This window comes from Notolepis coatsorum, assembly GCF_963971535.1.
Source record: "Notolepis coatsorum genome assembly, chromosome: 15".
Taxonomy (NCBI): Eukaryota; Metazoa; Chordata; class Actinopteri; order Aulopiformes; family Paralepididae; genus Notolepis; species Notolepis coatsorum.
In genome coordinates, this window is record NC_140179.1 from 49,876,957 (window position 1) to 49,895,316 (window position 18,360).

The 18,360-nt window shown below is 48.6% G+C and overlaps 1 protein-coding gene across 1 annotated transcript; it reads right to left on the reverse strand.

Moving 5' to 3' along the window:
* Window positions 1-702: 702 nt before the first annotated feature.
* Window positions 703-4,289, reverse strand: LOC311242044 (serine/threonine-protein phosphatase 6 regulatory subunit 3-B-like; the record flags this gene model as incomplete). The annotated part of the gene is given in 3 exon segments (XM_084330998.1): window positions 703-1,290; window positions 2,654-3,077; window positions 3,079-4,289. Coding segments are annotated over 3 exon segments (2,223 nt in total).
* Window positions 4,290-18,360: the final 14,071 nt, after the last annotated feature.

Sequence of the window (18,360 nt, forward strand, 5' to 3'; positions counted from 1 at the left end):
CTTTTTCAACTCTCCATTTCTTACCCCCTCCCTCAGTCCCATGAGAGGCATGTGGCTGGTTGAAGTTTTCAACCAGCAGATCTATTCTGGGCTTGGTTTTTGAAAGTGCTATTCTGAGGTCAAGCTGAGCATTTAGTCTGTTTCTGTATTTGTTTTTCAGGTATGCTAGAGTAGAAAACCCAGATTCACATAAGTATGTGGTGTCAAACTGAATCAACACATCTACAGCTTTTTTATAAAAAATAAAAATAAAAAAATAAATTGAATATTTATTTTAAAAAAAATTATTGGCGACCCAATAAAAACGGTCCCACTGCTCTACTGTTATCTTCTGTTCTGCTCTGCTCTGCTCTGCTCTGTTATGTTATGTTATGTTATGTTATGTTATGTTATGTTATGTTATGTTATGTTATGTTATGTTATGTTATGTTATGTGTTGTGTTGTGTTGTGTTGTGTTGTGTTGTTTTCTGCTCTGTTCTATACTCTTCATGTCACATCACCGCCATCTACTGTAGGGTGCCCACCTACATAAAAAATTAAAATTATTCAAAGATTATTATTTAAATTTTTTTTTACATGTTGTTAATTTAATGCCTTGTTCCAATACCCTCTTATATTTAAAATAAAAAATCGGGCGACGTCAAACCAATGCGCAGCCGAGCCGAGCAGCTCGACTCGAGTCTCGCGAGTCGCGCTGCCTGTCACTTGTCAGACAGTCCGAGGCCGAGGCAGCTGCATTGCTCCAGGGCATGCTGTTCTCCTTGGCAGAAGAGGCAAGGGTTGGAGAAGGCACAGAGGGTATCCCCCTCGTGGCGCGCTTTAGCCTCTGCCGGGTGCTGGACTGCTGTAGCAGCTGTGGTGAAGCTTCCCAGAGCGCCGCTATTTCTGGAGGTCCTCTCGTCTTTGTGAACCTTAGTTTGGCTCCTGCTTCCATCTGTGAGGTTGCCAAAGAGCGGGTGTAGGGCTTCCTGGGCTTCTAGGTTGACAAATTCGACAAGGTCACGGAACTTGGCACTGCACCGCTCTTTCCTCAGAAGCGCCTGGACCTTGCTTCTCCACCGATCTCTCTGCTTGTACGGAAGCTTGGCTGTGATGGCCCGCATAGTTGATATGCCGTCAAGCTCCTGTACGTACTCCACATCAGTCATAGCGTTGAGGCATCCAGTGAGATAGAGGCCAAAGGAGCGGAGCGCCCCTCCGTCCTCGGGCTTGATAATAGGCCAGTCCAGCGCCATTGATATGATGTATCCATTTCCAAAATGCTCTTGCAAGAGCCGCCTTGCCTCGTTCTGAGTCCATATGAAGACAACTTTTTATCAGCTCTCTTGGCTCCCCATCTGTGTACTGCTCCAAGAAGTACAGCCGGTTTCTGTTACTATCTGTCTTGTCCTCCACTCCGTGTTCGAAGGCCCTGATGAATAGTCGGTACTCCATAGGTTCTCCCCTGAATATAGGAATCTGTTGAGGGGGCAGCATAGCATGGCGTTGCTGCCTCCCTGGGAAATCCACCCTGGCCCGTCGGTGCTCTAGTGGCGGAGACTCTTGTTCTTTCTGTTTAGCGCCGCCTGGTGCTCTGGAGCTGCTACTGTAAGCAGGTTCTCTTTTTATCGCGGCGTTCTGGGGAGTAGGCATAGCCTGTTCGTGAGCTTGGAATTCGAAGAGCTTCCTTTTCTCTATGTAAGAGTTCAGTCCATCCCCACGGGACAGTCCGGATGAGGCTCGCTGACCCCCATACTCTTCCAGCACCTTGAACTTAGCCTCTGCCGCAGCTATAGCAGCCTGGATCTGTATCTCATCTCTCTCTGCTCTTAGCTTAGCCTCCTGTTCTTCCCTATCTGCTCTTAGCAGAGCCTCCTGTTCCTCGAGTTGTCGTTTTTGTTTTAGAGCGTGATCCTCGAGTTGTCGTCTTTGTTTTAGAGCGGAAGCCTGGGCTAGCAACTAGACCATTTCTAATTCAACTTTCAGACGCGCGCTTGCAGATGATGTTCTGGAAAGTGTAGTGGATGGTGCTCTAGACCCTTTCCCTGCTACGACGACGGATGCGCTGTCTTCAGGCCCGACATCATCTTGGTGCACCATAGACTCCGTCGTACGCTTATGCACCTCCTCCATCCATGTGCCAGCCCTTTCTGAGAAGTTGGACAATGTGTCCACCTTCGGCGTGATTCAGATTCAGATTCAGATTCAGATTCAGATTCCTTTATTAAGCCATTTGTGTAAAAACACATTGGTAATTGTTTCAGCGTTTACAGTGTATGCGTTTTTTCCTTTCTTTTTTCACAGTAAACGACAAACACCAACACAGACACAGGACAAAAAACAGTGCAGTGGGGGATTAATACATTTAAATACATATTATATTATATATATATATAAAGTGTAGAGTGCAGAGTTCCAGTAAGGACTAGTGCAGTGCAGTCAGTGTCATTGTGCCAGTGTCACTTGGGGGCAGAGGGGGGAGGGGGGGGGGGGGGGGACCGAGGGGGGGGGGGGGGACCTGAGGTATTGATCAGCCTGGCGGCTGAGGGGAAGAAGCTCAGTCTGTGACGAGCTTTCACAGCCTTTGGGATCCTCAGCCATCTCCCAGAGCAGGGTGAAGAGGCTGTGACCGGGGTGGGAGGGGTGGGAGGGGTCAGCCATGATCTTCCTCGCCCTCTTCAGCGCCCTCCTGATCTTTCTTCCTCTCCTATTCTGAGGTCTGGCTTGGGGTTTGACTTTGGAGGAGTGGTGTGTGTTCACCAGGTCAATAGTATTCCTCTTGTTGATATCAGTCAGCTGACCAGAGATAAACACCTCCCATCCCTCTCTGTCCTCTACTGGGAGCTCAGATATGAGTGTCTGTATTTGTGGTCCGTTGGGACCTTTCTCACAGTTGTGAACTATAGAATTTGCTATTCTGGTCAGGTGACCCATGTAGCCCCGCCTACAACCACCCTCTGCCTGCTCCTTCTCATTGGAGCTCCAAGCCTCCACGATTCTCTGGACAAACCGGCACTTCTGGAAGAGATGTTTGATGAGCAGTGACTCTCTGGCCTGCTCGGTGACATCCGATTGGCTCAGGCCATCAGCACTGGGGGGGGGAGGGGGGCAGAGCCAGGATCATGGCTGTACAGATCTCTACCTGCAGATGGAGGAAGTTGTTCCAGATGTATTTGAAATACATGTCCAGGACGACAGACAGTGTGTTGAGGCTGATCAGCTGGGCGGTGATGGTGTGTGTGTTGCTCTGCAGTAAGCTGACCACCAGACGCACCACGTTCAGGCGAGTGTTCCCCACCGGGGGGTCCAGCACCCCCCACGTGGTCTTCATCACGTTCTTTGGTGGCTCCAGCAGCAAGCTGTGGAAGTGTTGGAGGCGGGGCCTAACTGCCTCCAGGATGCTGTGGTTGACTGAGAAGGCTGGGTGGGCGGAGCCTTCTGGGCCGTCCATGTGACCCTCGAACGCTGGCATCCTGGTCTCAAACAGGGTCAGCAGGATCTGGATCACACTGACGATGGCCGACTCATTCCTCTCCTTGTCAAATATGTTGGACAACAACTGTTCCACTGTCTCTTGTTTCTCCAGCGTGGCCAGCAGAGGGTCTGGTTCCGAGCAGCCCTGTACCTGAAACACCTGGTCTCTACTCAGCCTGATGATCTCACATAACGACTGGGACGCATTAGAGTGTCTGTCTTCATCCTGAGATGACTGTACCATGTCCACCAGTCTCTGAATCACCTGCTCCTCATTCAGCCAGTTGAGGACTTCCTGTCGTAGAGTCTGTGGTTCTATGCAGGTCAACATCGTGCGCAGCAGATCCATGATGGCCGACGTCCCGATGTGTTTAATCAGCAGGTCTACAAAGTCCTCCTGCTTCCGTAGGAACTCCACGATCTGTCCAGGCTTGCGTCTGATCAGGATGGACATGACCTTGGAGAAGAAGCTGGCCAGCAGGGGGTTGACCGGCGCTTGGTTTTGGAGGAAGGAGTAGAGCTTTATCAAGAGGGTGTGGTCCTCTCCGAGACGGTCGTTTATCTTAATCACGTCTGACGTCAACAGCTCACAGGATATGTTGGGATACTTGCGTTTGATCTTCTCCTCCACGTCGGCGTGGGGCTCCTGGGTGATGAAGGCCACCAGGTCCTCCATGAACTGCGGCCGCAGCAGGAACTCCACCAGCTTGTGGTTCTGAGCCTGGCACTCCTGCAGCACGTCCTCCTCATCCATCACCTCCTGCAGCGTCACCTCGTCCTTCTCCAGCAGCGTGTCGATGTGGGAGGTGGTGTGCAGGTCAAACTTCCGGAACATGGTGCCTCTGAGAGAGTTGGAGTTCAGGCCGGGGATCCACTTTTGACGTACTTTTGACTTAATCCTCTTTACCCCGTTGGTTGGCATAGGGCGTCCACCAGAGCTCTCCATCTCACTCTCTTCTGGGCCAGGGCCTTTGCTTCTTTCCAGCTCACTCCGATGTTCTTTAGGTCTTGGAGTGTGGAACGTCTCCAGGTGTTTCTCGGCCTACCGGCTTTCTTCTTCCCCTGCGGGTTGTAGTCCACGGCCTGTCTAGTGATGTTGTTGGAGTCCTTCCTAAGGGTATGCCCTATCCAGTTCCGCTTTCTCCTTATGCTGTCCTGGTTGGTTATCCTCCACAGCTCTTCATTTGTGGTTTTGATGGGCCACCACAGCTTGAGGATGTAGTGTAGGTTTTATTTTATTTGTTGACAAACACCTGGATCTTGCTTGTGAGGCCCTCAGTAGTCTTCCACGTCTCAGAGCCGTAGAGCAGGACAGTCTTCACATTGGTATTGAAGATCCGTAGCTTGGTGTTGTTGGAGAGTTGCTTGGACAACCAGATTGGCCTGAGTATCCTGAATGCTACCTGTGCTTTGCTGATGCCTGCCTCTATGTCCCTGTCTGCTCCTCCATCCCTGCTGATGTTACTCCCTAGGTAGGTGAAGTGCTCCACGTCCTCTATGGCCTCTCCCCTCAGTGCGCTAGTCTCTGAAAACCACACACACATGCAACAGAAGACAGATAGGTTACAGACTAACAGTGACCAGCTTGGAATCAAGATCAACACCGGAAAAACCAAGACCATGAAGTTAAATCTAAAAACACATGATCCAATCACACTGACAGGGATCCACTCCACTGGTCAAATTACTTACTTGTGAGTAGTACGTCCGTTGATAAAGACAAGCAATGTCCACAGTGTAAAGTAAAGATATCCAAATGGTTTATTTGCAAAGTCTCTCTTTACAGAAGTGGTCCTAAATCTACTTTCCTAAATATTCCTGTCAATACTACACATACTACTACTACAAGGTAAGAAAACTGTATTTCCCAGTCTCCAAAATCACCGCCGACTCGACACATGAAAATTCCTTTGTTGGCTTCTGGCTTCAGTCCATGGTTGAGTCCATCCGTTCGGTCCTGTTCAGTCTGGTCAAATATGCAAAAAGGACCAGTTCTTCTTCTTCTTCTTATTTGAATTTCCGGCAGTGTAGACGCATCGTGGCGTATTACTGCCCTCCGCAATTCTTTTTATGGGCTCTTCTTCTTCTCCTTCTTCTCCTTCTTCACCGTCTTTTTCTCCTTCTACTGGACCCCGTCATCAACTACATTGTCCATTGGAGTGCAGCTAATGCTGCTACTTCCTGTCTGAGCCCCCCTCCGCGGGACCCTCCTTGCCCCCTGCGATCTTATTCTGGGCTGCTTTGTCCCTCTCAGCCCCCTCAGCCAATTCGCTATACACCTCCTCCCAGCCCAGACCTTCCAATCCCAGATGTTGAACCGCTATCCTAACAATCATCTTCACCATCGCTGTTTTACCCTTAGCCTCTGCCATACCAGTAACTACCCCTGCCACGAAGGCCACAATACCTAATTTCTCCTCCCTTCCCCTCTCTCTTTCCACCTGCTCTACCCTCTCTACCACATGCCCTCCTTCCACCCCCTGCACCCTTTCTTGACTGCCCTGTCCTACCCTGCTAACCGCCTCAGCATACGACAACTTACCCTCCTTTCTCACTCTCCGAACCGCGACCTCCTTCTTCATCACCTCACACCCCCTAAACGCTACACTATGCTCCCCACCACAACTACAGCACTTCGGCTTCACTCCCTCTCCACACTTCCCATATTCATGTTCCCCGCCACACCTAGCGCACCTCAGCCCCTTCCTACACGTGGTAGCTATATGGCCAAACTCCTGGCACCTATAGCACCTAAGAGGATTCTGGACAAATGCCCTAACCCTATACATCCTACGCCCTACAAACACCTCCCTAGGATCAACCCCACCCTCAAACGTAATCACTACCGTCTCCGTCACTGCCCTCTCTGCTCCCCTCTTCATCCTTTCTGCACTCTTAACTATGCCATTACGCCCGATCTCCTTTAGCTTTTCCACCAGCTGCTCTACTGTAACCTCGACCGGTACCCCAGCTATCACCCCCTTACATCCCCCCTCCCCTACTCTTGCCACCCTACTTATACCCACCCCACCAATGCTCCCCATCTTCCTAGCCCTCTCCACCTGCCCCTCACTACCACACCCTACGGCCAGATTCCCATCCCACAAAACTCTTGCGTACTTTACCTCCCCTAATTGCTCGACAATGAGTTTGGGCCACTCGAGCCTACCTACTTTCCCCTCTCCCCTCTCCCCCTCAAGCCTGACCACTATATGAATCACTTCCTCTTTTGCCACATCATTTCCAGCACCCTCGCCTCCCGGCCCACTTGAGCTATCGTCCCTCGCTTTCTTCCTCTTCCCCCCTTCTTCCCCACTCTCCTCCCCCCTACTCTCCACGGCACCACCCGACCCCTTACCCTTGCCCTGGCTACTCTCACCCCCATCGCTGTCGTTCCTCTCCGTCTGTTTCTTCCTCTTCTTCCCCGCCGTTTCCCACACCTCCCTCTCAATCTCTTCTTTCTCACTCTCCCTCTCCTCCCCACTATACTCCATTCTGTCACCACCCGACTCTTTGCCCTGGCTATTCTCACCCCTATCGCTGTCGCTCCTTGCTTGCAGCTCCTTTTTAGCTCGCGACGACATTCTCGCCAAGACCGAGTTATACTCGTCAAGGCTCAACAATTCCCACCCGTCGTCACGCGTCTTCAGCTCGTCAAGGCTCATCAATTCCCACCACTTGTTGTCACTCCCCTTCATGTCACCATCGTTTCTTCCACTTGAGCTATCGTCCCGCACTTTCTTCCCTTCTCCCCCACTCTCCTCCCCCCTACTCTCACCCGACCCCTTACCCTTCCACTGATCGCGAATATCTGTCGTTCTGGAAATTCGTATCTCCATTTGCCGTTCTTCCTCTCCCTTCTTCTTCTTCTTCTTTCCACCACCCATCTTCACAACATCTTTCCACAGCAAAAGGGAATGCCCGCTTATATAGAGACCCAAAGATTCTAGAATGTTCGGCCGTGACATCATACGGTGACATCACGAAGGTTCCAGAACTTTCTATCATGACGTCATCCTGTGGTTCTAGAATGTTTTATGTTCTAGAAAGTCCTACTATGACATCACCCCCAAACGTTCCGGACTGTTTTACGTTCTAGAAAGATCCATTATGACATCACCACAAACATTCTAAAAGATTCTAGGTTCTAGAATGCTCTATTATGACCAATACGACGGTTCAATGACTCTCTCTACTACAAGGTAAGAAAACTGTATTTTCCCAGTCTCCAAAATTACCGCCGACTCGACACATGAAAATTCCTTCGTAAGGTGACAGCTGTAAATCCACGCGCTGGCTCCTGGCTTCCGTCCATTGTTGAGTCCATCCGTTCAGTCCGGTTCAGTCTGGTTGAAGATGCAAAACTGCCGTCCTGAGGAAACGTCTGCTTATATAGAGAGACCCAAATGTTCTAGAATGTTTAGTTATGACCTCATATACGGTGACATCACGAAGGTTCCAGTACTTTCTATCATGACGTCATCCTGTGGTTCTAGAATGTTTTACGTTATAGAAAGACTACTATGACATCACCCCCAAACGTTCCGGACTGTTTTACGTTCTAGAAAGATCGATTATGACATCACAACAAACGTTCTAGAAGGTTCTAGGTTCTAGAATGCCCTATTATGACAAATACGACGGTTCAATGACTCTCTTTAAATCCCATCAATATTAAACATTCATATAATACAATAACCAAAATATATATAGCTTTGGCTCTTACAGTGTGTGTGACGTCAGTCATACCTGATGTTTCTGCAGAATAGCCTAAAGCTTTTTTACGACGCAGTGCTTGAAGTTGAGGGGGATGACATCACACAACTGTCTGTGAGCTTTTCCAGCTCATGACCAGTCTAAGACTGAAACTTGAACAACGATCAAAGGACCGTTATTTTGGATTCGAGACCAGTGCAGAGGTTTCCTACCGCACAGGTTGCTGCGATCGAACAGGACTTTTTTATTTTCTATCAGAGAGCGCTCGCTTACCTAGACAAATGGTTTGATTTCTCTGATCAGAATTACCTGAAACAGGTGTCATGCTTGGCTCTCAAGAAGAGAGCATTCAGCTTCCAAGAGCTTCGCGAAGCAGCTGAGGCTCTTAATATCAGCAGCAAACTGGACTCTGCATTGTTTAAAAAAATTTGTGGGTTCACCAGACACATATTGCAGAGACTGTGCTGTCAGCCTTTTCCTTTATGTTATATAGGGTTTGTGGAGACTTTGGGTCTCACCCTTTTTGTTATATGAGCAACTGAGTGATCTGCTATTCACAATAAAAACATTATTATATTGTGAAGATCAACCATTGCATTCCGTCTCCTCTCTTCTACACTTCACTGCTAATAATGCTCAGGAAAAGATGGCTGAAAAGACTTAGCTCCTGCTCTTTCTATTAATGGAGTGATTTTATCAGCTTGGATACCAAGATTGATGGTTACCGGCTTAATGATGAAAGTGTGATTAAATAAAGATGTTGGTGACATAGACAGTAGCGGCTGAGAAGGTAACAGTACCGGCTTAATGATGAAAGTGTGATTAAATAAAGATGTTGGTGACATAGACAGTAGCGGCTGAGAAGGTGATTGGTGAAGCATCTATACAGTTTAATAAGATTAATAACAAAATGTGCTATATATAGCCTACCGTCTGCGTCGAATATGAAATAAAGGCATTTAAATAATAAATACATTTCTTTCGTTTTAATTAGCAAAAGAAAATAATTTTTTTTTTTTCACCTACGTGTCCTGCATTGTCCCGCAAAAGCAGTGATGCTGTCCTGCGACTGAACCATTTTGACCTGGTCACCCTACCCCCATCCTAGCTTCCCTGCACTGACTCCCGTTACATTTCAGGATCAATTTCAAGGTCCTACATCAGTAAGCTCATCCACCCACTTCCGTCTAGCCGGTCACTGCGGTCATCCGACCAGGAGCTCCTGGTGGTGCCCAGGACCAGCCTAAAATCAAAAGGGGGCCGAGCATTCGTGGTGACAGCTCTGGAACGCCCTCCCCTTGAAAATGAAAACCGCTCCCTCTGAACTTATTTTTAAAGGCATCTTTGTTTTTTGTTGTCTATTCTGTTGTTTTAGCTAATTTTATATTTTATTATTTTCTTCAAATGTTTCCCCTTACTGTATTTTATTGATATTATATATTACTGTTGTAAAGCACTGTGCACTCGTGCTGAGAAGGGCACTATAAGAGTTTTTGTTATGGTTTGAAACCGACCCCAACAGCACGGCACAGACAGGTAGTTCAGAGTTAGCCAAAGACTAGGGCGTATTTATTTCTGAAACAGGAATGAGCGAAATAACAATAAGAACAACAAAGGGGAGAATGTTCTTGGCAGAGTTGTCTGCGGCTCCGCAGATCGTCCCGGTATTGAGATGGTGAAGCGGCGTAGCGCCACTGCCTCTGCGGCTCTGCAGCTACTCCAGGATCCAACTCGGGAGGAATGGAGAGAGAGTGGTCAATAAACAAGCCAACGGGATACAGAGGCAGTCCAGTCCTCCTTAGCTGAGTCCAGTATAATCACACGTGACTTAATCTTCAGTGTTACCAACACACAAGTTTAGCTGAGCCCAGTACAATCACACGTGACTTAATCTTCAGTGTTACCAACACACAAGTTTAGCTGAGTCCAGTACAAAACAAAAACGGCAAATCTTCAGTGTTATCCAAACACACAAAAAACAGAGAATCCAAAAGGTTCGTTCCAAAAACTCACCAAAGCACAAATGCGCAAAGCGGGCAACGAGGCACAGCTCCAACGGATGATAGAGATACACAACAGCGGCGACTTCCATAGACGTCCTGAAGAAAAACAGACGAGGCACAACAACGGGGGGAACACGCAGTAGCAGTGGAAATCCAAAACGACCCGACAACGATTGACAGAAAGACCCGAGTATATGAAGGGCTCTGGGCGCTGATTACAAACAACCGACAGGTGCATGACGGCAATTGGTACTTGACCTAGAAGCGTGTGGTGGCAATGAGCCAATCCTCCTCACAGTACCTTGAAGCGTGTGGCGGGAATGGGCAAATCCTCACAGTTTTACTTACTTACTTCTGCTCTGTTCTGCTGTTCTGTTCTATACTGTTCTGTTCTGTTCTATCCTGCTCTGCTCTGTTATGTTATCTTCTACTCTGTTCTGTTCTGTTGTTCTGCTCTGTTCTGCTCTGTTCTGTTGTTGTTCTGCTCTGTTCTGCTCTGTTCGGTTCTGTTGTTCTGCTCTGTTCTGCTCTGTTCTGTTCTATACTGTTCTATACTGTTCTATACTGTTCTCTCCTGCTCTGTTCTGTTATGTTGTTCTGCTCTGTTCTTCTCTGTTCTGTTCTGTTCTGTTCTGTTCTGTTCTGTTCTGCTCTGTTCTGCTTTGTTCTGTTCTGTTCTGTTCTGTTCTGTACTACTCTGTTCTGTTCTGTTCTGTTCTGTTCTACTCTGTTCTGTTCTGTTCTGTTCTGTTCTGTTATGTTCTGCTCTGTTCTGTTTTGTTCTGTTCTGTTCTGTTCTGTGTGTTCTGTTCTGTTCTGTTCTGCTATGTTCTGTTCTACTCTGTTCTGTTCTTTTCTGTTCTACTCTGTTCTGTTCTACTCTGTTTTGTTCTGCTCTGTTGTTCTACTCTGCTCTGTTCTGTTGTTCTACTCTGCTCTGTTCTGTTGTTCTGCTCTGTTCTGTTCTGCTCTGTTCTGTTGTTCTGTCTGTTGTTCTGTTCTGTTCTGTTCTGTTCTGGTCTGTTCTGTTCTGTTGTTCTGTTGTTCTGTTCTGTTCTGTTGTTCTGTTGTTCTGTTGTTCTGTTCTGTTCTGTTCTGTTCTGTTCTGTTGTGTTTCTTTCTCCTGTCAGAGCCTGAAGCTAAAGCAGATGCAGATATAGCTGTTTCACATGGTGTCAAGTGTTGGTCTCTGTGAGTGTGTGTGTGTGTGTGTGTGTGTGTGTGTGTGTGTGTGTGTGTGTGTGTGTGTGTGTGTGTGTGTGTGTGTGTGTGTGTGTGTGTGTGTGTGTGTGTGTGTGAAGGAGCTTGGTGTTCCATCCTAACTATATTAACTATTATTAAGCCTATCGAGATATACCTCATCTCATGTACCTACTGTACTCCACCAACGAAAAAACAAATACGCCCATCACCTGCCGGTCCCGCCCCTATGGAGGCGTAGCCTATAAGACACTAGGCATGGTCACCAAACACTCTTCCTCGCCAAAAAACCCGTTTCCAGGAAAAGATTCCTCAAAAGGGAACTCAGGGCCGTTAAGAGCGGGACGCTTAGCCAGTACTCATATAACTAGGTTATATACATAACCTGTCGTTATATAGCGTACTTGGCCATCGCGTCCCACTCTTAAGCCTATCGAGATATGGGGTAGAGCAGACGCGAGGCCCGACAGATGTACCCCCTGAGGACCCGTAAGCCCACATCAAGGGGTTGGGGAGTCCCGTCACCCCATCCTTCCTAATGAAGGGGGGGCGCAGTCAACTCCACCTGAGTGCGAGCAAGAGGGAACTAGAACCCCTTGAACACACAGCACAGGCGGAACCACGTGTGACCTAACACACTGTGGCCCATACCCACACACTCCTGCTACCCTACCAAAGGACGGGAAGCAGGAAAGGCCACAGACCCCAGAACCGCCTGGGAGACAGAACCCCCGGTCATGTCCATGAGGTAAAACCTTACAAAGGGGCCCGGGGAGGACCATGAAGCTGCAGCACAGATGTCCTCCACCGAGGCCCCACCCAGCAGAGCGGCAGAGGCAGCCATCCCACAAGTGGAGTGCGCCCTGACGCCCCCAGGGGGATCCAGCCCGGCCAACGTGTAGCAGAGGGCAATGCCCTCGCACAATCAATGGGACAGGCGCTGTTTCGATAGTGCCTTACCGGCACGAGAACCACCGTGACAGACAAAAAGCTGATCGGTAACCCTGAGGTCCTGAGTACAGCTGAGGTAAATTCCCAAAGCACGGACCTGACAGGTGAAGGCCTGCATCTAACTCACTAGCGTGAGGAGGCGGATGAAACGCCTGAACCACAATATCCCTGGAGCGGAAGGAACTCCGGATATTTTTAGGCACGAAAGCAGGATTAGGCCGCAGAGTGGCACCGCAATCGGAACGAAAAGACAGGCACTCTGGACGTACCGAAAGAGCACAGAGCTCACCCACGCGTTTAGCGGAGGTGACAGCCAGCAAGAACGCGGTCTTGAAAGACAGCTGTCCCAACGGCCCTTGCTCAAGCGGCTCAAACGGGGCCAAGGACAACCGACCGAGGACCAATTGAAGATCCCAACTCGGAGCCAAAGAGCGTTGCACCGGCTTAACACGTCGAGCGCCAAGCAGGAAACGCCTCACAAGAGGGTGGCTGAACAAGACATCCCCCTCAAACCCCTCATGATAGGAGGATATAGCTGCTGCATATACCCTCACCGTCGAAGCCGACAGTCGACCAAGGAGAGACTGGAGATAACCAAGGACAGCATCCAGGGGGCAGGAGACTGGGTCCCGGCCCCCCGCCTTACACCACTCTTGGAACATACGCCATCTGCCCGCGTAAAGCGCGACAGTGGAGGGAGCATGCGCATTCCGGATGGTATTAACCACAGAAGGGTCCATCCTCTCCAGACTTACCCTCTTACCATCCACACCAACAGGCGTTGGCTCAACACCGGGCACTGGAACAGCGACCCGTGTTGCTGAGAGAGGGCCGTCGCTGACCAAGGAATAACCCAAGGCGGAGCGACCAGTAGCTGGATCAAGACCGGGAACCACACTGCCGTGCCCCGGTCCGGCGCGACCAGGATCACCGTCCTGCGCTCCCTCCGTATCCGTTCCAACAGCTGACCCAACAGCTGTACAGGAGGAAAGGCGTACAGAAGACCGGGCGGCCATGGAAAGATCGAGAAGGCATCCACCCCCAAGGGGAGATGATCTGCTCGACTAACCGAGAACCACAAGGGGCACTTGTGAGAGCGTCGGCTCGCAAACAGATCTACCGAGGCCTCCCCGAAACTATCCCAGATCTGCCTGACTATGTCGGGGCGGAGTTCCCACTCGTCGTAACCGCGCCCACATTCTCTGCACCAGGGATGTGGAGCGCCCTCAGACTGCGCAGCCTGCGAGATGCCCATAGCCAAAGTTCGACCGCCGCCCGGTGCAGGCGGATGGAACGAGTCCCACCCTGCCTGTTGATATACGCCGCTGCCGTCATGCTGTCCGTTCTGACCAGAACGTGCTCGCCTACCACCAGGTGGTGGAACCGTTTGAGGACCAGGAGGACCGCCTTCAATTCCAACACATTGATGTGCGGGGTAGACTGGCCAGCATGGACCTTCGTCCAGCTGCCCCCCACTGCGTGGGTCCGACACGTCCCTCCCCAACCCGTGAGAGAGGCGTCGGTGAAGACCGTGACGTGTGAGCGCCTGCTGCCCATGGGGACCCCAATGGTGAGTATACCCAGCCTCCTCCAATGGGCGAGATCTCCCCATATCGACAAAGGAACTGTCAACCGTTTCCATTTGTCCCTCACCGGATCTATTCCCATAGAGAAAAACCACCTCTGTATCCTCCTCATGAAGAGGAGGCCAAGAGGAACCACCGTGTGAGCAGATGCCATCATACCGAGCAGGCACATCACTTGCAGCGCCGTGACCGTCCCTCCCAGACGGAAACCCCTGAGCGTGCGAAGGTTAGAGAGGGTTACAATCATGGGCCTTGACCTCAACGTCAAGCCCAAGTACTCCACCTGTTGACTGGGAAGAGGTGTACTCTTCTTCCAGTTCACAGCAAAACCCAGCCTGGTGAGGAATTCCACCACCAGCCTGGTATGAGACCTGGCAACCTCCTCCGAACGACTGAGGAGTAGAATGTCGTCGAGATAGAATAGAACCCGTATTCCCCGACGACGTAGAGGCTCCAGCGCAGTCGCTACGCACTTGGTGAATGTGCTGGGAACCAGAGAATAGCCTAACGGCAACCTCTGGTACTTGTACGCTACGCCCTGAAACAGGAACCGCAGGAACTTCCTGTGAGGAGGGAAAATCGGGATGTGAAAATACGCATCCCCCCCCCCCCCCCCCCTAAAAGGTAAAAAAAATATATATATAATTTTTTTTCCCTTTTTTTTCATACAGTCAACATATTCTTAAATAATAGCGCTGCCCGAGGCTGGGCATGATACAGTCAACATATAGCAAGAGAGAGAGCGAGAGAGAGCTCCCGTTCTACAGTCAATATACAGTGTTATCGCTGCACAGACCCGGCAATGCCCCTGACCCTCCACCAGAGCAAGGCCAGAGAGAGAGAGAGAGAGACACATTGGAAAGAAACAACCCAAAACCAGAGCAAATTGAAATGCTATTTGGCCCTAAACAGAGAGTACACAGTGGCAGAATACCTGAGCACTGTGACTGACCCAATACTAAGAAGATCCTTGACTAGGTACAGACTCAGCGAGCACAGCCTAGCCATCGAGAAAGGCTGCCGCCATAGGCAGACCTGGCTCCCAAGCGAAGACAGACCCACTGCACACAAGATGAGGTGGAAACCGAGCTCCACTTCTTAACAACCTGCCCACTATACCAAGACATACTTCCCACAAATTGCAAACACCCAAAGAGACTTTGAAAACATCGACAATAACTCAAAACTCCCATACATACTGGGAGAAATACAAGAATGTGAAATAAAGCCCATTTGAATTGAAGAGAGAGAGATAGATAGAGCATGTCTGTGTGTGTTAGAAAGAGAGAGATAGAGAGAGAGAGAGCATGTCTGTTTGTGTGTGTGTGTTAGAAAGAGAGCATGTATGTGTGTTAGAAAGAGAGAGAAATATAGAGAGAGAGAGCATGTCATTTTGTGTTAGAGAGAGATATAGAGCATGTCTGTGTGTGTTAGAAAGAGAGAGAGAGAGAGAGAGCATGTGTGTTTGTGTGTTAGAGAGAGAGAGCATGTCTGTGTGTGTGTGTTAGAGAGAGAGCATGTATGAGAGAGATAAGCAAAGATGAGCCCCTAAAGGATATTCAACTTTTAATGGAAGAACAAAACAGAAGGAAAAGATAACTTCACAAAGGCAACATGAATATACATAGATCCAAAAGGACAAAGATCAACACTTAAATCCAAAGAGAAGAGGGTCTATACCAGAGAAAACAAAGTAGCAAGGAGCCAATGGCAGACATCAGCTAAATAGGCTAACTGCAAATAGAGTAGCCAGGTACTGACACCAGGCCAGACACCGTTAGCTACTACAACAGCTAGCCGGCCCGTTTGGCTCAATATAACGTTAGCTACGTTAGCTAGCCGGCCCGCTTTGGCTCAATATAACATTAGCTACAACAGCTAGCCGGCCCGTTTGGCTCCCGAGAGAGAGAGAGAGAGATATATCCACGGCGGGAATAGAATAGAGTGCATTAAAAACTCACCAAACGTCCAAGAGGATGGAGACAACCGCGTGGAGTTGACGAAGTTCATCTGCCGAATGACCGTCCTCTTCATCTTGGCATAACAATGCTGCACACGCTTTCTCTAGGTTAGCTAACGCTAGTTAGCCTTTAGCTAAGCTAGCTACTAGCCGACATCATCATGGCTATCCCGACTGAACCACACGTTAGCACTCGATATTATAACGTAGCTAAAGCTAACTAGCTGTCCCTGCCTTTAGCTAAGCCGACATGGCTAGCCTGACTGAACTGTCTAACATGCAACAACTTTCATCTTCAGTCCATCTGCAGAATGACCGTCCTCTTCGTCTTGGCTGGCATAACTAAGCATAACCTCCAAAGCTGCACGCGCAAAATAGTCAAACGCAGCTGACGCACGCCGGCGTACACATGATGTAACCCCTCCCTTCGTTGAAACCAATATATGTCTGCTGCAGAGCCCCAGAGCTCCAATAGTGAGTGTCTGCTGTAGAGCCGCAGAGCCAGGAACAAGTCAGACACATTCTACAAACGTGTCTAATGTGAAATATATAAGCATATAAGCAAAACTAGATTTGAGGTCTGTGATGAAAAAGGGCCTCGCGGGAAGGGGGGCCTCGCAAAAAATAAAAAATAAAATAATAAAAAAGAATAAAAAAAAGAATACATTTTTTTTTTTTTTTTTTGCGAGGCCCCCCTTCCCGCGAGTCCCTGTGCGACCACACTGCTCGCACACCCCCTGAGGCGGCCCTGATTACTAACACCAACATCAATGCCTGATGACACAGGGCCTACCTGTGTACAAGCCGGCTTGATAGCCAAACCTTGCACGCTGCTCCTTGGTCTGCTGCCACCAGACGAGGAAACATCAACATAGGCCCGACGTGTCGCTGAAACATGCCCCGAAGATTCCAAGGGTAAGCAAACCTCCGGTAAGCTTTCAACATTACGCAATTTCTCTAATCTTTTCATAACAACTAGTTACATAAGGCGCATTGCGACCGTTATGATGGAAACGAAATAGAGGAAGAGTGTTTGGTGACCATGCCTAGTGTCTTATAGGCTACGCCTCCATAGGGGCGGGACCCGGCAGGTGATGGGCGTATTTGTTTTTTCGTTGGTGGAGTACAGTAGGTACATGAGATGAGGTATATCTCGATTCTCGAAGTCAACTTCCTGTCTGTTGTTGCTAGGCAACTGCAGCGTGGGGGGAAACTGCCCCGCCTGGTACATTGTGTACGGTTAATTTAGTGCAGAAACGGATCGTTAAAGCGTCAAATTAAAGACTATCAAGCGGAATTTTCTTCAGTCCTTCACAATGCCAAAGAGCTGCTGTGTTACGCGTTGTACTAATGACAAAAACAGAAATCCAAATCGCAAGTTTTATACCATCAAGGAGGAAAAAGTGGCTGGTGGCTAACTTTCGGCTAACTCGCTCTGCTGTTGTGGTTGTGGTAGCTACATGCTAAGCTAACGTTAATTACATAATATCGAACCGATAGGAGCTTATCTTATCTAATCTTACGTGGATGTTTGATCGGGTAGTGGCACACGTGGTACCACCAGGTAAGATTAGATAAGATAAGCTCCTATCGGTTCGATATTATGTAATTAACGTTAGCTTAGCATGTAGCTACCATGACCACAACACAGAGCGAGTTAGCCGAACGTTAGCCACCAGCCACCTTTTCCTCCGTGATGCATCAGCTGGTATTATATAAAACTTGCGATTTGGATTTCTGTGTTTGTTATTAGTACAAAACGTAACACATCAGCTTCAATTTGGGTATTCGAGAGTTGGCCATGTCTGTATGTGTTTTGTATGGACATTATGTCAAGTCAATCAGGGGGAGATCTTTGACTAATATCTCGCCTTAGAATCACCAGAAAGGCTTTCGAAATAGTGAAATGCCATGTTGGCCTCAATATTTTCAAAACAAATCGTATGAAATTGTTATGAAATGAACAAGAATGTGATAAAACATGTAATAAAAACGGACCTCAACGCATGCATTTGATGGTAGAAATCCGTATGGTCCCCCTATACCAAGATGGCGGCGGTCTCGTGACATCAGAGTGTCTTCGAGAATAGGCTTAAGAGCGGGACGTGATGGCCAAGTACGCTATATAACTACATTTAACTAGAACCGTTTTGTGATTCTCAGGTTGGGTTTCCTATCTCCCTTCCTGTTGCTTTTATCTTCTCACATTTAAAGAAATTGGTAAAAGTCGCTGACTCACTCTTTGTTAGCCACTCTGCCCCTAGTGGCGGATCACCCACATGGCACTTCAACTCACGTATAGAGATCTCCGACACTGTCTATGAAAGGGATTTCTGTAGTCTTAATAATTCAAAACAGATACAAGGTTATTATAGTAGTAGTAGTAGTAGTAGTAGTAGTAGTAGTAGTAGTAGTAGTAGTAGTAGTAGTAGTAGTAGTAGTAGTAGTAGTAGTAGTAGTAGTAGTAGTAGTAGTAGTAGTAGTAGTACA